The sequence below is a fragment of the Podarcis erhardii genome (genome assembly GCF_964252035.2).
Source record: "Podarcis erhardii genome assembly, chromosome: 7".
Classification (NCBI taxonomy): domain Eukaryota; kingdom Metazoa; phylum Chordata; class Lepidosauria; order Squamata; family Lacertidae; genus Podarcis; species Podarcis erhardii.
The window spans coordinates 21,368,797-21,383,998 of record NC_138511.1 but is presented as its reverse complement, the minus strand read 5'-3'; the positions used below and the strand labels follow the sequence as shown (position 1 = coordinate 21,383,998).

The 15,202-nt window shown below is 48.2% G+C and overlaps 3 protein-coding genes and 1 long non-coding RNA gene across 9 annotated transcripts in view; 2 read left to right on the top strand and 2 right to left on the bottom strand.

The window, feature by feature from the left end:
* Nucleotides 1-8,334, top strand: part of INTS11 (integrator complex subunit 11) — an 18,591-nt gene extending 10,257 nt beyond the window's left edge. The window contains exons 10-16 of the mRNA XM_081871530.1: nucleotides 1,283-1,492; nucleotides 1,670-1,832; nucleotides 2,118-2,225; nucleotides 4,703-4,764; nucleotides 5,355-5,497; nucleotides 6,470-6,599; nucleotides 8,171-8,334. Coding sequence (XP_081727656.1) covers nucleotides 1,283-1,492; nucleotides 1,670-1,832; nucleotides 2,118-2,225; nucleotides 4,703-4,764; nucleotides 5,355-5,497; nucleotides 6,470-6,599; nucleotides 8,171-8,236 — 882 coding nt within the window. The 3' untranslated portion in view covers nucleotides 8,237-8,334. The remainder of the gene's footprint in view (nucleotides 1-1,282; nucleotides 1,493-1,669; nucleotides 1,833-2,117; nucleotides 2,226-4,702; nucleotides 4,765-5,354; nucleotides 5,498-6,469; nucleotides 6,600-8,170) is intronic.
* PUSL1 (pseudouridine synthase like 1) overlaps nucleotides 1-15,202 on the bottom strand; it is a 73,951-nt gene that overhangs the window by 2,456 nt on the left and 56,293 nt on the right. For 4 of the 6 annotated variants that reach the window (XM_081871318.1, XM_081871319.1, XM_081871315.1 and 1 more), the window contains one exon: nucleotides 11,421-14,083. In XM_081871318.1, the coding sequence (XP_081727444.1) occupies nucleotides 14,040-14,083 (44 nt within the window). In that variant the 3' untranslated portion in view covers nucleotides 11,421-14,039. Of the gene's footprint in view, nucleotides 1-11,420; nucleotides 14,084-15,202 lie in introns of those variants that run through there. The other 2 variants (XM_081871316.1, XM_081871317.1) reach the window with 2 other exon arrangements.
* On the bottom strand, nucleotides 1,846-11,379 carry LOC309346904 (lysophosphatidic acid receptor 6-like). The gene is made up of 2 exons (XM_081871249.1): nucleotides 9,023-11,379; nucleotides 1,846-1,956 (listed from the first exon to the last, which is right to left on the bottom strand). The coding sequence occupies exon 1, from the start codon at nucleotides 11,094-11,096 to the stop codon at nucleotides 10,014-10,016; it is 1,083 nt and encodes a 360-aa protein (XP_081727375.1). The 5' UTR covers nucleotides 11,097-11,379; the 3' UTR covers nucleotides 1,846-1,956; nucleotides 9,023-10,013.
* LOC309347089 lies at nucleotides 5,504-5,999 on the top strand. Its single transcript, XR_014158839.1, has 2 exons — nucleotides 5,504-5,694; nucleotides 5,725-5,999. It is a non-coding gene; the product is annotated as an uncharacterized lncRNA (long non-coding RNA).

Here is a 15,202-nt window from a genome sequence, read left to right as displayed (position 1 = left end):
AGCATCATAAGAACTCTGCAATATCCTTTAGTTTCTTTGAATGATGGCAGCCAGAGCCGGACATCCTCTATGTTCACTGAAGAAAGTGATGCAGTCAGTCTTGGTTCCCTAATGCATCCTTTTGCCAACCTGGTGCCCTCCAGCCCCAGCCAACACATTCCATTCTAGAATTGCAGCCCAGAACATCTGGAGGGCACCAGGTTGGCCAGGGCTGCCTGGACACTTGTGCCTGTGCAGTACCTGTGTGCTTTTCTAAGCGTACACTTCCAACCCACACCTGAAGAGGCATGTCTAATAATCTCATACATAAAGTGTCTCCTAGATGCAGACACCTGCAGGTCCATACCAGCATAGTTTTGTGTGTGCCATTTTTCACACACTCCTCCATGTTTAAAAGAAGCAAACAAAACTTCCCTGCTTTTCAGGCAATTCTGCTCCTGCTCAGAGAGCAGAATTGAACATAGTGGACGTGACTCATTTAGGTCTACTTAGTGGATATGACTCGCTTAAGTCTACTAATTCGATCTGGTTTCAGTAGGGCTTAGTTTGACACACCCCAAAGCAATCCTTCTGGTTTGGGGTTTTTTATTATTTTTTAAGTACCAGAAATTTGTGATTTATCTGGAATGACAGCTTGCTAAGAGAGAATTTGTGGGTGGAAATTTCAGCAATTCTAAGAACAGACCAGGTGTGTCGTTCTCAAATATATTTGCGTATGAATTTTGTTGGTAGCCCTTTAGGAAGAACAGAAGTCCTGGTGTGTTCCTTTTTATAATTACCGTATTTTTCGCTCTATAAGACGCACCAGACCACAAGACGCACCTAGTTTTTGGAGGAGGAAAACAAGAAAAAAAAAAATTCTGAATCTCAGAAGCCAGAACAGCAAGAGGAGATCGCTGCCCAGAGAAAGCAGCAATCCCTCTTGCTGTTCTGATTTCTGGGATAGCTGCACAACCTGCATTCGCTCCATAAGACGCACACACATTTCCCCTTACTTTTTAGGAGGGAAAGAGTGAGTCTTATAGAGCAAAAAATACGGTAACTCCTGGAGAGCTGCTGCTGGTCAGTGTAGGTAATATTGAGCTAGATGAACCTTAGATTGGACTTGGTATAAGGCAGCTTCCTACTTTCCTAGTTGTAATAATAATCATAGTAAGTTATTGGAGAATCTGCCTCTCAAGAAGCATACAGAGACTGTTTATTATTTTATTTTTTACATTTATATACCACTTTGATCTTCATGGCTGAGAAGGGATTTGAACCCTGGTCTCCCAGGTCATAGCTCGACACTCTAATCATTACATCACACTGGTTGTGCTTAGGTACCCCCCCCCCAATAACCCCACACCCATTTTGTCGCTCCTGTAACAAGCACAATTTCCTTCTGGATTCTGTCTCCCAGGTAATCATGCCAGGATATTGTGTGCAAGGAACTGTCGGCCATAAAATCTTGGGCGGTCAGCGGAAGCTGGAAATGGAAGGAAGGCAGATTGTGAGTGGAAATGTTTCACAGGAGGGACCTTCCGCTGTGGCAGATTGGAGCTGCCCCTCCACTTTAATTGATTGAAAGGAAAGGGAGGGAGGGAGGGAGGATCTGAAGGGATGTGCAGTAAGAATACATTCTGAGGCAGCTGCCGTCATTCCCTGTACGTGTCTTTCTGGCCTCCAGCTGGAAGTGAAGATGCAAGTGGAGTACATGTCCTTCAGCGCCCATGCGGATGCCAAGGGCATCATGCAGCTCATCCGCCAAGCGGAGCCGCGGAACGTCCTCCTGGTTCATGGGGAGGCGAAGAAGATGGAGTTCCTGAAGCAAAAGATTGAGCAGGAGTTCCGTACGTAGCCTTCCCACTGTCTTGTGACTCTTCCCACAAAGGGACCCGGGGCCTTTCCCCATGCTTGTTGCTTCCGAGGTTCTCATGTGTTCTCTGAACAGCTCCAGAAAATCATTTCCCTTCTCTGTCGAAAGAAAGAAAGACCATTTCAGGGAATTGCTCTTTGCTATGGATTCTTTAGGGGGGAAGTGGTGTGCTTTAGTTTCATGGGGTGGGCGTGACCTTGGGCTACCTCTCTAGGAAAAAGTGACCTTGCAGCAGTTGACCGGCTAAGTTTTCTTGCAGATGTCACCTGCCACATGCCTGCCAACGGGGAGACGGTGACGGTTCACACCAACCCCAACATCCCTGTGGACGTTTCGCTTGGGCTGCTGAAGAGGGAGCTCACCATAGGTAAAGTCCTGGGTGCACAACTGATCTCTATCATTTTTAAAGAAATATTATTTATTAAACATATTTACAAATCCGTACAGCAGGGTTCAGCCCAAGGACCACATGTCCTTCTGGGGCAGGGGTGGGGTAAGAGACACAAGTGGGCCTAGCAGCAGATTTGAACCCTCCCTTTGCGTAGTAGGCTAGCTAGGGTTGCCATGTGTCCTCTTTTTCCAGGACACATCCTCTTTTTCAGGGGTAAAATTTCTGTCCAGGTGGATTTTTTAAATTTGCCAAAATGTCTCTGGCTGTACTTTCTAGATGAGGCATAGCGTCCTCTTTTAGATACACCCTCAAATGCCCTTCTTTATCCCCCATTCTGGCAAAAACAAGAGATTGCAAAGGTGGGTTTGTGAGGGGTGTGGCCTGGGAGGAGCCCAAAGGTCAGTTAAGAGAGGCCTAGAGGCAGTGCCGGATTTACATATAAGCTAAACAAGCTATAGCTTAGGGCCCCACTCTCTCCCCCCCCCATCACTATTAATATACTACTTCTTAACTGTATCCGGTTCAACAATTACTTTGATAAAATACATATTTTGTTATGTGCAAATGGCTTTAGATACCTGTTAGGTCCATAAATTAACATATAGCATATATTCAACACACAAAAGTGACAATTTGTTGTTCACAAAGGACAGCTGGATGTCAGTAGCTTAGGGCCTCATCAAACCTAAATCCAGCCCTGCCTGGAGGGCTGCATTTGATCCCTTGCCCCAGAGGTTTCTCATCCCTGCTGTATGGATACTGGTTTGGGAAGATACCTACAAGCACTGCTGTGTGTAGGCCTGATATGTTTTCATGTGGCTGCTGGAAGATGGTTGGGGCCACCACCAAAATAGCAAAGCCAAAGAAAGCAAAGCCATGCAGGTGATCAAGAGAGCCATTTATCAAGCCTGCGTATGTTGGGCTTTCCATGTTGTGATCAGATATTTCTATTCCATATACGGTGTTGAGTCAATGTGTGTCTGGCTTGGGGTGGGGACCTTTGGCCCTATCACGTGTTGCTGAACTACTAAGTGCCCTGCTGGATCAGGCCAATGGCCCATCTAGTCCAGCATCCTCTTCTCACAGGGGCCAACCAGATGCCCAATGGGAAGCTTGCAAGCTGGACATGTGCGCAACACCACTCTCCCCTCCTGCAATTCTCAGCCACTAATATTTGGAGGCATATTGCCTCTGCCAATGGAGGTAGAACACAGCCAGTGTGGCTGGTTCCAGCAGTGGCCTTGTCCTCTGTGAATTTCCCTAATCCTCTTTCAGAACCATCCAAGTTGGTGGTCATCGCTGCCTCCTGCTGAAGAGACTTCCATAGTTTAACTATGCCCTGTGTGAACAAGTCCATTAGTCTGCCCTGAATCTTCCCATGTTCCATTTTGTTGGATGTCTGAGTTCTAGTGCTATGAGGGAGGGAGAAGAACTTCCCTCTTCTGGCCATCTGCTTGCTGGAACTGGGAGTTGTAGTTCAGCAACATCTGTAGTGCCAAAGTTTCCCCACCCCTCAGCAGATGGGCCCTATCCTGCTAGTAATCCTAGTGTAATTCAGTTTTACTTGGGTAAGTCCCATGCTGTCATCAGATGTGAAGCTAGTGGTCAGAGTGCAAGTATGAAAAATATCTTGCACTGCATACAACTCCTTTCTACAATGCCACACAGGTCCTCTTCTCGAGTTCTGACACCAACCTGTCCCTCTTTTTTCTGTTCCCTGTGGAAGTGCCCAAATTGCTTGGGCTGCCTCCATGTATGCTGAAGGAGACCATTCCCCTCTGCCCCAGCCTTCCCAGCCAAACCTTTCTCTCTCCTCTTTTGGGTGGTGCTGTATTTGAGACACCCAGAGGCCTACAGGCAGTAGGTGTTCTTTCAGAACTCATCTCTGCAGTCCATGAGGACTAGAACCTTACTCTTGAACTACACTAACTTAATTTTTTTTAATTTAAATGGCTTCGGTTGTGTAGTGGGATTAGAAATAGCAAGCGTCTGGCCCTCCTTGGTGGTAGAGACAGAGGCACTTGGAGCCATGCTACTAGCAGTGCCCAGCTAGCCCCATGGCACCATCTTCTTTTGCTACCAGCTGTAAATTAAGCTGGTATCACTGGCTGATTGCAGTAACACCCTGTGACATCTTCTGGGACTAGCAGTTCTTCTGACATTAGAACCCAGGAAGGAAAATGTGATGCTAAAATTGGACCACTGCAGTAAGAGTACAGTAATTTAGCACCTCAGAGTAACACACGCAGAGGCTTTTGATTGTGGTGTGTGTTTCCTGTTTGCAGAGGGGTGCTTCAGAATGGGTGGCTGTGGTCCCTTTCCTGTCCCTGTAAATAAATGAATGACTGTAGGGCCTGGTGACGTACACGACAAGGAATATCTGGAGGTGGTGGGGAAATATTGAATGGTTGCTGACTGCCTTTTTTTCTCTTCTCTTTGTTTCCAATATCCAGGCCCCTTGCCAGACTCTAAGAGGCCAAAGCTCATGCATGGGACCCTGATCATCAAGGACAATGTAAGTGGAGGCAGGTTGGGTGGGTGGGTGGGTGGGACTCCTGGCCAATAGAATGGCTCCTGTGGTGGGGTTGGCAGAAAGGTCCCCCACCTACCCTGAACTCTGCCTAGTAGTCTCCCTCCATTCTTGGAACCCCTCAATGGTTTACGTGGAGGAAAGGCCCTTTTCACATATAGGTTACCACCACATTGCACTCTTAAGGAGGCTTAGTTGACATAAGGTTTAAGATGCATTAAAATCAGTAGTGCTTACTTCCACAATTATATGTTTAGGATGGGAGCATTAATGTGAAATGATGTTTCAGAAGCCTAAAATGTGCCTGCCCTCTTCAATATTTTTATGCTGGTGCTGCCACTGAGATCATGAGGTTTCCCTGTTGTGTAGAATTCTTCACCGCTGCCACCCCAAATGTAGTACATTGTTAAATCTGTGCCTTGTGCCTCTCTCTAAAAAGTAAGATGAGCCTGCTAGATGAGACTGACAGCCCAGGTAGTTCAGCGTGCTCTTCCCTGGCTGCCCAGATGCCTCAGGGGGAAGCCCAAAAGCAGAACCTGTGCATTACATCTCTCCCTTCCTCCTTCTCTGGGCAGAGCTTCCGCCTGGTCTCTCCCGAACAAGCACTCAAAGAGCTGGGCCTGGCAGAGCACCAGCTGAGGTTCACCTGCCGCATCCACTTCCAGGACCCCCGCAAAGAGCATGAGACAGGACTTCGTTTATACAACCACCTGAAGACGTAGGTACACCAGACTGTGTGCAAAATGGCTTGAAGGAATGCTTTGGCTCAAGGCCTGCCTTGTGCTTCCTGAAACCTGTCCTTGGAAAGGTGGGAGGTGGGGCCACAAGATAGGGAGGAGCCCTAGTCTGAATAAAAAAAGGTTGACTGAGCAGTCACAGAGTTGGCGGTATCTCATTCAGGACCTCTTGCTTAGTGTGCCTAGTGGAGGATAGCCTGGCCAACAGCCTCCTGAGGCAGCCTGTTTCCTTGCTGAGCAGCTCTGTTCATTGGGCAGTTTTTCTTTCACCGTTGAGCCAAAATCTTGCTTCCTTGCCATTTTCATTATTTGTTCTAGTCCTGTCCTTGCATTAGGAACAGAGAATTCGGATCTCACAGCTAGGAATGTTGGAATTCTTATCGAGGGACTATGTAATCTGAACATGCATTATTCATTATGCATTTGGGTTTTGTTAGTTAAGAGAAGAGCAAGCACCTACTGAGAGTACTGAATATTACCAGCCCCCAGCAAGAAAAGGAAAGAAAAATGGCGCCTTATTTGTCTGTGTTTGCTGCTGAGCACAGTTTCGTATACATCTTCCCAGCCTTGCAGATTAGGAGCTTGCTTTCTTTGGCAGAAAGGTGAAAACTCACATTCCCAAAATTCTGCACTCAGTACTGTAATCTGTGCAATGTATCAAGATTGTAGATTAGTGCAGACATGCTGCTTTGATCTTAGTTTCTAACACGCTTATTAAAAAAAAAATCAATTAGTTAAGTTTCTAACTCTCATTGTTTGTACAGAAGAGGTTACCAAATAATTCTAGGCTATTTGAAAGGTTAAGTAATATTTTGCCCCCAAAATTGTTAGACCAATCACAAAATGCATTTTAGGATCTGTTTTCCTAGCTGCCAGCTGCCCCAGGAGAAGAAAGGAAGGTGCTTGTAGTGATATACAACATGCTATTGTTGTCATCCCCCCCCCCACTCTAGTTTCCTGAAGGACTATTCTGTTCAACACCTCTCTGACACCTCCATAATGGTCGAGTCCATCCTGATCCAGGTTACAGTACAATCGGAAGATCCTGCAACTAAACTTCTGCTGGTGTCGTGGACATATCAGGTGAGGTTTCTTTTTTACACACGTTATCACACTCCTGGCTTTCAGAGTCCCTTGCCCCTTTCCACCTTAGCAAGGGGCTAGAGCAGACCCAGAGACCCTCCAGATGTTGCTGAACCCCAACAGCCCCAGTAGGTGGGGCTAATGGCCAAAGGGATGAAGGGAGTTTGAGTAAACAGCATCTTGACAATCCCTGCAGGCTGCAGCCTTTGTAAACAGAAGCTTTCCAGCCCCAGAGGTGTTAAAATGGTTCTGCAACACAGCTGGAGGAATGCAGCAAGTTATAGTGGGGCAGTATTTTTAATTTAAGGCAAGCGGGCTTCTGGGGCTGGGCGACGGCAGGTTTCTAACATTGCGATGTATCACCAGCCAAACACTGCAATCTGGTGATACACCGCAGTGTTGGAACGGAGGAAGGAGCAAGCTGCATTAGCCCCAGCCCTGTGAGGTGCAGGGTGAAACCGCTGCTGCTCTTGCCGAGCAGGCTGAGGCAGTTTCACCCCAGCACCTTGCGGGGCCAGGTACAAGGCAGCTTGCTTCTCCCTCTGTTAAACTGCTCCGCCGAGGTGTGGGCAGCTGTACGCCCCTCAGCAGAGTAGGCCTGGGCGATACATCACTGAGGACTGGTATGAGGGAAAACAGCAATGATAGTTTCACTAGTGATATACCACCAAGTGAAACCACCATCCCACTCTGCCCTCATAGGTGCAGAGAGAGAAACAAGCTTCATCGGCAATGTGTGATACAGCATGTTCCTCCCTCCGCTTCTTTAAACTGCTTGGCTGAGCAGTGTGCCACTGTCCTCGCCTTGGCCAAGTAATTTCAAACAAGCCTGCCTTGTACACCAGCAGGAGCGGGATCACGGCTGAGGGAGGTGCCGGCTCCATTCTTCTCCATTCGGGGGGTGCATGGCTGTGCACCCCTCAACGGAGAAGTTTAAAAGAGCCTGCATCCCGCCGCGTGGGGGCTCCTTGCTTCCACCCCACAAGGAAAAGGCTGTGTGCTTGGCTGCCGCCACCTGGTTCATGGGAGATCGGAGGAGCCAGCGAGGTAGCTCACCCATCCCCCACGCCAGCAGAGGGAGCCTCAAGGTCCCTGCCAACATTTGGGCTTGCTCAGCTGGGGGACAGGAGCCTTTTCGCCCCCCAGCTAAGCAGCAGGCTCAGACCAGCTGCACTGGCCCTGGCCTGCAAAGGTGAAAGCTAAAGCAGTTTCACTCCGGCAGGGGCGATGGCGATACAGCTTGTTTCAACATTGTAGTTTATCGCCAACCATGGCAATACATCACGATGTTGAAAACCTGTCGCCCAGCCCCTACAGCAGAGCAGCAGGTCTCCTTAAACCACCTGCCTCTCAAGGCAGTTTGAGCTGGGGATACATTGTGGCTCCCCAGCCGTTGGCAGCACAGGGCACCTCACTCCCATCTGCCTGCAAGCAGACAGTAGTGAGCTGCATTGTGCTGGGAGCCGTGATGTATCACCAGCTCAAAAAGTCTGAAAGTGGTATCATGGTGTGAATGTACAGCCTTTGCTTCTACTAATATTTTCCCCACCAAAATTGGATTTTGGTTGCAGGATGAAGAAATGGGTAGCTACGTGACCTCCCTGCTGAAGAAGGCGCTGCCTCAAATCACGGCATGAGTCTCCAGGAGCTAAAACCCTGGAACGTGTAAAAAACAATGTAAATAAGTTTTTGTGTGTTTTTAACAAATTAAAACGCAAGGAGTTTTAGTATTTAATATTAGTGGCCTTTATTGTCACAGGTGGCATCTGCAGTAACAACTTCAAGTAGTAGGCTTTTTTTTAAAAAAATACAAAAATAGGTAGTCTCTTCACAGTGAATGCCAACAGGGTGTGTGTGTTTTTTCTAAAGGAGGCCAGTTTACCAGGATTGTTAGCTCCACACCTGGTTTTCAACATCGTGATACATCAGCATCTAAAGACCACAATATGCTGATATACCACAATGTCTGGAATGTATCTCAGCTATTTCTTCCTCCCCAACTTAGGGGAGGAAGAAGCAGCCGAGATACATGTCCTAGCAGGGGCTTCCTTAAACTGATCAGCTGGTGGGGGGGGGGGACCTGGATGTCTCTCCAATGCGCAAGCATCAGAAGCATCGGTGCTCACTCATCTGGGGGGCTTCTTCTCCAAGCTGAGTAGTTCAAGGAAGCCGCAATGCAAAAGCTCCTGCAGGCTGCTGCTTTCCTCCCAGGGCAGTCATTGCTCCAGGAGGAAAAATGCATCCTGCCCACAGGTGAAGGCAATTTGAGTTGCCAATACATAATGGCTCCCCAGCTAACAGCACAAGGGGGCGAGGAGCGCTGAGCTGGCAGCAGCCGGGGAGGCCTGATGTACGGGTATCACAATGTGAATGCCATACTGGTTTCAGATAATGAATCACACAGCATCGTCCAGCCTACTCACCTTCGGATTCATTTCTGTCAGCTCTTGCCTTGTGATGGGGAAGGGAGTGCCGTTTGATGGTAGAGCGCCTGCTTCACGGGCAGAGAAGGCGGCATCTTCTGTCGCAGGCATCTTCCACTTTAAGGAAAAAGGATCAGGGGCACCATAGCAGTCTGCCCAGTCAGGCCAGTGCCCATCAGAGCCTGGCATCCTGTTCTCACAGTGGCCAACTAGCTGCCTTTTCTTTGGAAGCCCACAAGAAGGATTCAAGACTATGGAGGAAGGTGTTCGCAGGCAGGTGGGGGCTGGCTGAGAGAAAACTGAGCTGTGTGTGTCAGTTCCTCATTTCAACCTAATGGATCAGCCTTTACCAGTTTAATATCTGGTCTATACTAAAAAAGCAGAAGTGGTACATATGCCCATGTTCAAAAGCAAACACACCCAACTCCAAGCCCTGTTCACCCAAAGGAAGTGTAAAAAAGTGTGTCTTTTTTCATTTTGCAAAGCCCATGGTAGAGGAGCAAGACGGGTTTGGGGGCACTTTGGCCCTCCAGATATTGCCAAACTACACCTCTCCTGCCCATCCCTGCTCCACTGGGCAGGGCTTGCTAGGACTGCTGGGAGGTGCAGCTGAGCAACAGCCAGGGCGGGGGTGGCACAGGATCCCCGTTCCAAAGCAATACCCTTACTCAGCTGCAGCCAAAGCAACCTGGCCTTTGCAATTTTAGTCAACATTGCTGACCCACTTGGAAGCGTATCATCACAGCTGAAAGGACTAGAAACGTGCCTTTTTGAAAATATAAAATCATGGGGCATGTATTCTGCATCTGGTATCACATTATGTGCTCCTGCAGAAACATGGCAGTACTAATAATCTCTCTCAGGGGTCTTGGGTGGGTGGTAGAAAGAGAAAATCTAGGTGGCCACTGGGGAAATGTGGTCCACCCTGCTGCAGCCCCTTTCAAAAATCTTAAGGATACATAACCCCTCCTGCACAAAACCCTCTACAGTTTCAGTTAAAGTTCCTTGGGTTTCTCACCGATATCATCTGAACCTGCTGCCTCCTTTCCCCCCGCCTTGGTCCGGCAATGCGTAGGTTGGCGGGTGTGCAAGTGTCGCCTCGACGACCACAGATGGTGTAGATTTTTGTGGCCCTGGTCCTGAAGGGAAGTCTCCAGCGGCACCGCCTGCTGGCTGAGGTGAAGTAGTACAAGATGGGGTTCAGGCAGCAGTTGAAGCTGACCGAGGCCAGAGTGATGCGGCGCATCCTGTATATGACAAGGGCAAAGCGGCAGTCCTGTATCAGCCCAGCTCGCATGAGGAAGTGCAGCAGGTGGGTGAGGTGGTATGGCAGGAAGCAGGTGGTGCAGATGAAGAGGATGAGGTAGATGGTGCCCAAGGCCTTCCTCTTGCGGGCGCTGCGGGGGATGCGAGAGATGCGCCGGGCGATCAGAGGGTAGCTGATCAGGATGACCCCGAAAGGGACCACAAAGCCAAATATCAGTGCGCAGACGTTGTAGGGCATCATGCGCCCGGTCCACTCCTCCAGCCCAAAACTCTCGAAGCAGACGGTCGCGTTGCTCCGGTTGAAGTTGAGGGGCCCCCCGAGGACCAGCGGGGCGGCGATGCTCACTGCCGTCACCCAGAGGACTGCAGCCACTAGCCCGTAGTGGGCGCCCTTGATCCGGATGTACACAAAAGGGTGCAAGACAGCCACGTAGCGGTCAAGGCAGATGCAGGTGAAGAAGGCGATGCTGAGGTAGATGTTGAGGAAGTACATGCTCCCTGTCAGCCGACAGGCAATGTCCCCAAAGATCCAGTTGTTCCGGTTGAGGTGGTAATGGATCTTGAAAGGCAGGATGCAGACAAACAGGGTGTCCACCACGGCTAAGTTGACCAGGTAGACGTAAGAGCGAGGCATGCTGATGGCCTGGCAGGTCAGGAGATGCAGGGCGGCCCCATTCCCCAGGAGGCCCAGGACAAAGACCGTACTGTAGACAATCGTGAAGAAGGAATACTGAAAGTCTGCTTGGAAGATGCACTCTATCAAACTGGCGTTGGCAACGGTCTCATCAACAATAGTTGTGTTATCCATCTTTCTCTTTTTTAAGCTGTGGAAGTGTCTCCTCTTTTCCTAGAGATCAGCGGTCACTTTGCCTTCACATTTCCCAAGGGGGTACGCGGTTCAAAGTCAGAGCCTTGGGTCTTTAGCGGGCAGCTGGAGTTAAGGAGATCTTTGTGGTGGGCTAAAGATGTGCAAGCTTTTTGCCTGTGAGCAGAGCTGACCCAGCGAAGAGCAAAACTGTCAAAGCAGAAAGAGAAGAACGTTAAGACGTTATCAAGAGGGCCGCAACTTTGCATCAAACTAAGCATCAAGCTAAGCTGCTTGGGCTCCGTGCTGCAGAATAAGCTGGATCAGGTCAAAAGCCCACCTAGTCCAGCACCCTGCTCTCACAGAGGCCAACCAGATGCCTCTGGGAAGCCTGCAAACAGGAACTGAGCACGACTCTCCACTCCTGTAGTTTGCAGCAACTGTCACTCCTCCATTAGTGGAGGTACAATGCAGCCATTGTGACTGGTAGCCTTTGATTACCTTCTTCACCACAAACTTATCATTACACAGCTGAATGCAGTTGTAAGCTGAAGACTGCTAGATGAACCCCTCGGTCTGATCAATCTGGGGCTGTGCTCATCATTTCTTCTAGTTCTGGTGTTCAGTGGGTGAGTGACACTCTTAAACATGGACAAAACAGCCTCACCCATAAGGGGAGCTATCAGCAGGCATACAGGGGCCTCAAGATTAGATCACCAAGGAAGGGGACAAGATCCTAAGGGGTCAAAGTGGTGTAGCGCCTGCCCTGTATGCAGAAAGTTCCAGGCTCAAACCCCAACAGCATCTCCAGGTAGGGCTGGGGGAAATTCCCTGCATGAAACCCTCAAGAGCTGCTGCCACCCAGTGTAGACAATACTGAGCCAGCTGGACCCATGGTCTGACTGCATAAGGCAGCTTCCTATCTTCCTAACTCCCCAAACTGTTGAATCGGGACTGAAGATGCTCAAAAGCTACAGAATGTTGACTGGATGGGGTTGGTTTTTTTTTGGAGAGGTGATGGAACAGAGTGACTGCAAACCTGAACAGAGAATCATAGAACTGTAGAGTTCTATGAATCACAGCTTCCGAATCCCTTGCAGAGGGTCATCAAACCTGCATTTAAAAGAACTCCAAGGAAGAAGAGCTCACCACATCTATGGAGAGTCCACCCTTGTGTCATTCTAACGAAGTCCGACTTGGTTTCATTAATGCATCACCATCTCTATCAACTTGCTTTATGAAGCAACCCATCAAGTGTGTGACAACTTACCAGTCTGTTATCCTGGGCTGCCAGTCTTCAGCTGTTGTATCACCAAGGACTGTTTCCTCTCTGAGGGCTTCTACTAACTCCACACCTCTCTTGAACCTCAGATGAAGAGGAGCAGTCGGCACCTCCGCATTTTGGCAAAGGGGAAGAGAAAAATAAAGTTCCTCCCACACTCTGTTTCGTCTTGAAAAGTCACAGGAAGTGGAGAGCGGAGTCAAAAGCAGCCTGCAAGCTGCATGCACAGCCAGCGGTGTGGGCACTGGCCCCCTCCAAAGGCACAGCGGTGCCTGTTCAGATTAGGGCACCTCGGTCAAAGCTGCTGGGCTGAATGTAGCTCCCTTAGATCTCGGCTGGGGCCTGCCAAGCGTTTAAAAACAAATAGACCCACAACATAACTGGCTGTGTTTAACTATATAAATTCTTTATACATCATTTAAACACAACTCTTTTCACATTATCTAGTTGAGTAGAAGCAATTAAGGGCCAACATTTAGAACAGGAAATACAAATAGATCAGTTCTTATATACGTAATGTCCAAACAGAAGCTTTTGTGTTCCACGTATGTACAAATGAATTGGTGGTTGTATAAAGAATTTATATAGTTAAACACAGCCAGTTACATTGTGGGTATATTTGTTAGTTGAATTTACATAACTATTGGTTTGATAGTGTTGTGTAAGGCATTTAAAAACAAGCACACACACTCTTTCCAATCAGCTTTGCAGTGCTCAGCCAGGAACCCAAAGCTGAGATTGACTAAGCCCATGGTGGGCTATTAGTAAGTCACCAGCAGGTTGCGTTTGGGTCACCCATTGTGCAGGTCAGGAATTGGGACCGCAGATAATACAAACCGCTAGTGCTGAGTTTCTAACTGGAAGCTTCACCTTATCTAATCTAGTTTATCTAACTTAAACTATTACTAAGATTATCTAACATAGCTGAACTAATTTGGCAATCTCTTCTACCCCAATCTTCTAGACAAACAATGATCAGGAAATGTGGTCCACAAAACAGGATATAAAAAAACAATTTCTGCAAGATGCTAACAGTAGCTGCTTATTTTGCAGAATCAAAATCAACATATAGCCCTTTTATGTGGCACCCACATGGCTTCACGCATGCTATCTTGCTGTAATCCTCATAACGGCTCTCTAAGCTAGGCCAGTAAGGATCACATCAGTTCTGCAGATGAGGCACAAAAGGCTTTGAAGTGAATGACTGCCAAAAAGGACCCCCTGGCGAGTTCCTGGCAGAGGCAGAGCTTAACCCCGAAACTGAAGCCACTCTGCTGCATCAAGACCTCACTGGCCAGGCAAGGCCCAGTCCGCCTCCTGTTACCGAGACAGCCCTGTCCTGTGTTTCCAGGCTTATCACTAGGGACTAGTGTGTTGTTCTAAAAGAATCAAGCAGATTCTCAGGATGTGATGTTCTGTCTTACACAGCATAAAACAGCCTGAGGTTCCAGTTCAAGAGCTTTGGGTTCCAATCCTGGTTCAAATGTAATTGCGCCCTAAGCACACCCCCACCCCAGATGTCTGGATATAGTTTGTTTTGTAGGGATGGGATATTGAAGAGTGTTCCACGTATGTATGTGAATAGGTTTAAAGACATGTGGCCACATAACAGGAAAGAGGGTGCTCTCCTCCCCTGACCTCTCTCTGTTCCAGTCATGGGGAGTTCAATTAGGCTGCCATTCTGATTCCGTTTCGCTGATCTCCAAGTCTGCAAAGAGAAGAAGAGGGGAAAGACAGGCCTAAAGTCCGGTGTAACTTGGTAGCACTGGGAAGAGTCCACAGTTCGAATCTCAGCTCTGCCACAAACTTGCTTGATAGCCTTAGGCAAGCCTCCAGCCTCCCCTTCTGCAACATGAGAGATGAGGATACTGACCTTCCTTGCCGGATTGTTGCACAAGCTTATTACAGCTTGATGCCCAGGAAGAGCTTCAAAGTTGTATACAAATGCACCCCAATTTTGCAAATCACAACCAATCTTCAAGCGTCTTTTCCCACCAGCCTTGTTTTCAAACCAGCGACAAAAAGAAGCAGAGCTCCAGTTCTCCGAGTGGCTTAATTCTTCACAGGGAACTCTGGGAATTCTTAGGAGACCCCCCCCCAAGCTACATCTCTTCAGTACCCTTAACAAACTACAGTTTCCAGGATTCTTTGGGGAAGCCAGGACTGTTTGAAGCAGTATGATCTAAACAAATAAAAAAGAATCTAAATATCGTCTAAAAATGAGTTTGGCTCTGCTTTAAATGTATAGTGCAGCTGGGGCCAAAGAGAGAAAGGAAGATTCCTTCTATCCATGTTTTCCACACAATGCAGACATTTTTAATTACTCTTCAACATTTCCTTCTTTTCTCCTAAGTTAAAAATCTTGAAATGCTTTAGCTTTCCTCAAGGGTACTCCTCTCCCCTCCTGTGACGTCCAGCAACTGATGATTTGGTTCCCCCTCCCCAGCTTCACAATACCCTTTCTGAGATATGGAGACTGAAGCTTCCTTATATACCAGGTGAAACAAAGGTTCCATATAATCTAATGACAGGCAGCCGCTCTCCAGAGTTTCTGGCAGAGAGGTCTTTCTCTCCTCTGCAACCTGATCCTTTTTAATGGGAGATTTTTATTTCATGTAAGAGGATCTCTGCCCCACATCCTTCAAACGCAGGCACATTGCAGCTTGGGATAATTAAAATCCAATTCATCACCCTGACACCACAACAGAGAACAAAAACAGTTTGGATTTTCCACCTTGCACACCAACGGATGTTTGGCTGGCATGGCTTAAATGCCTGCCTGAAACTCCCCTGTAGATTCTGCCTATGTCTCTTGGGGGGGGGGGGC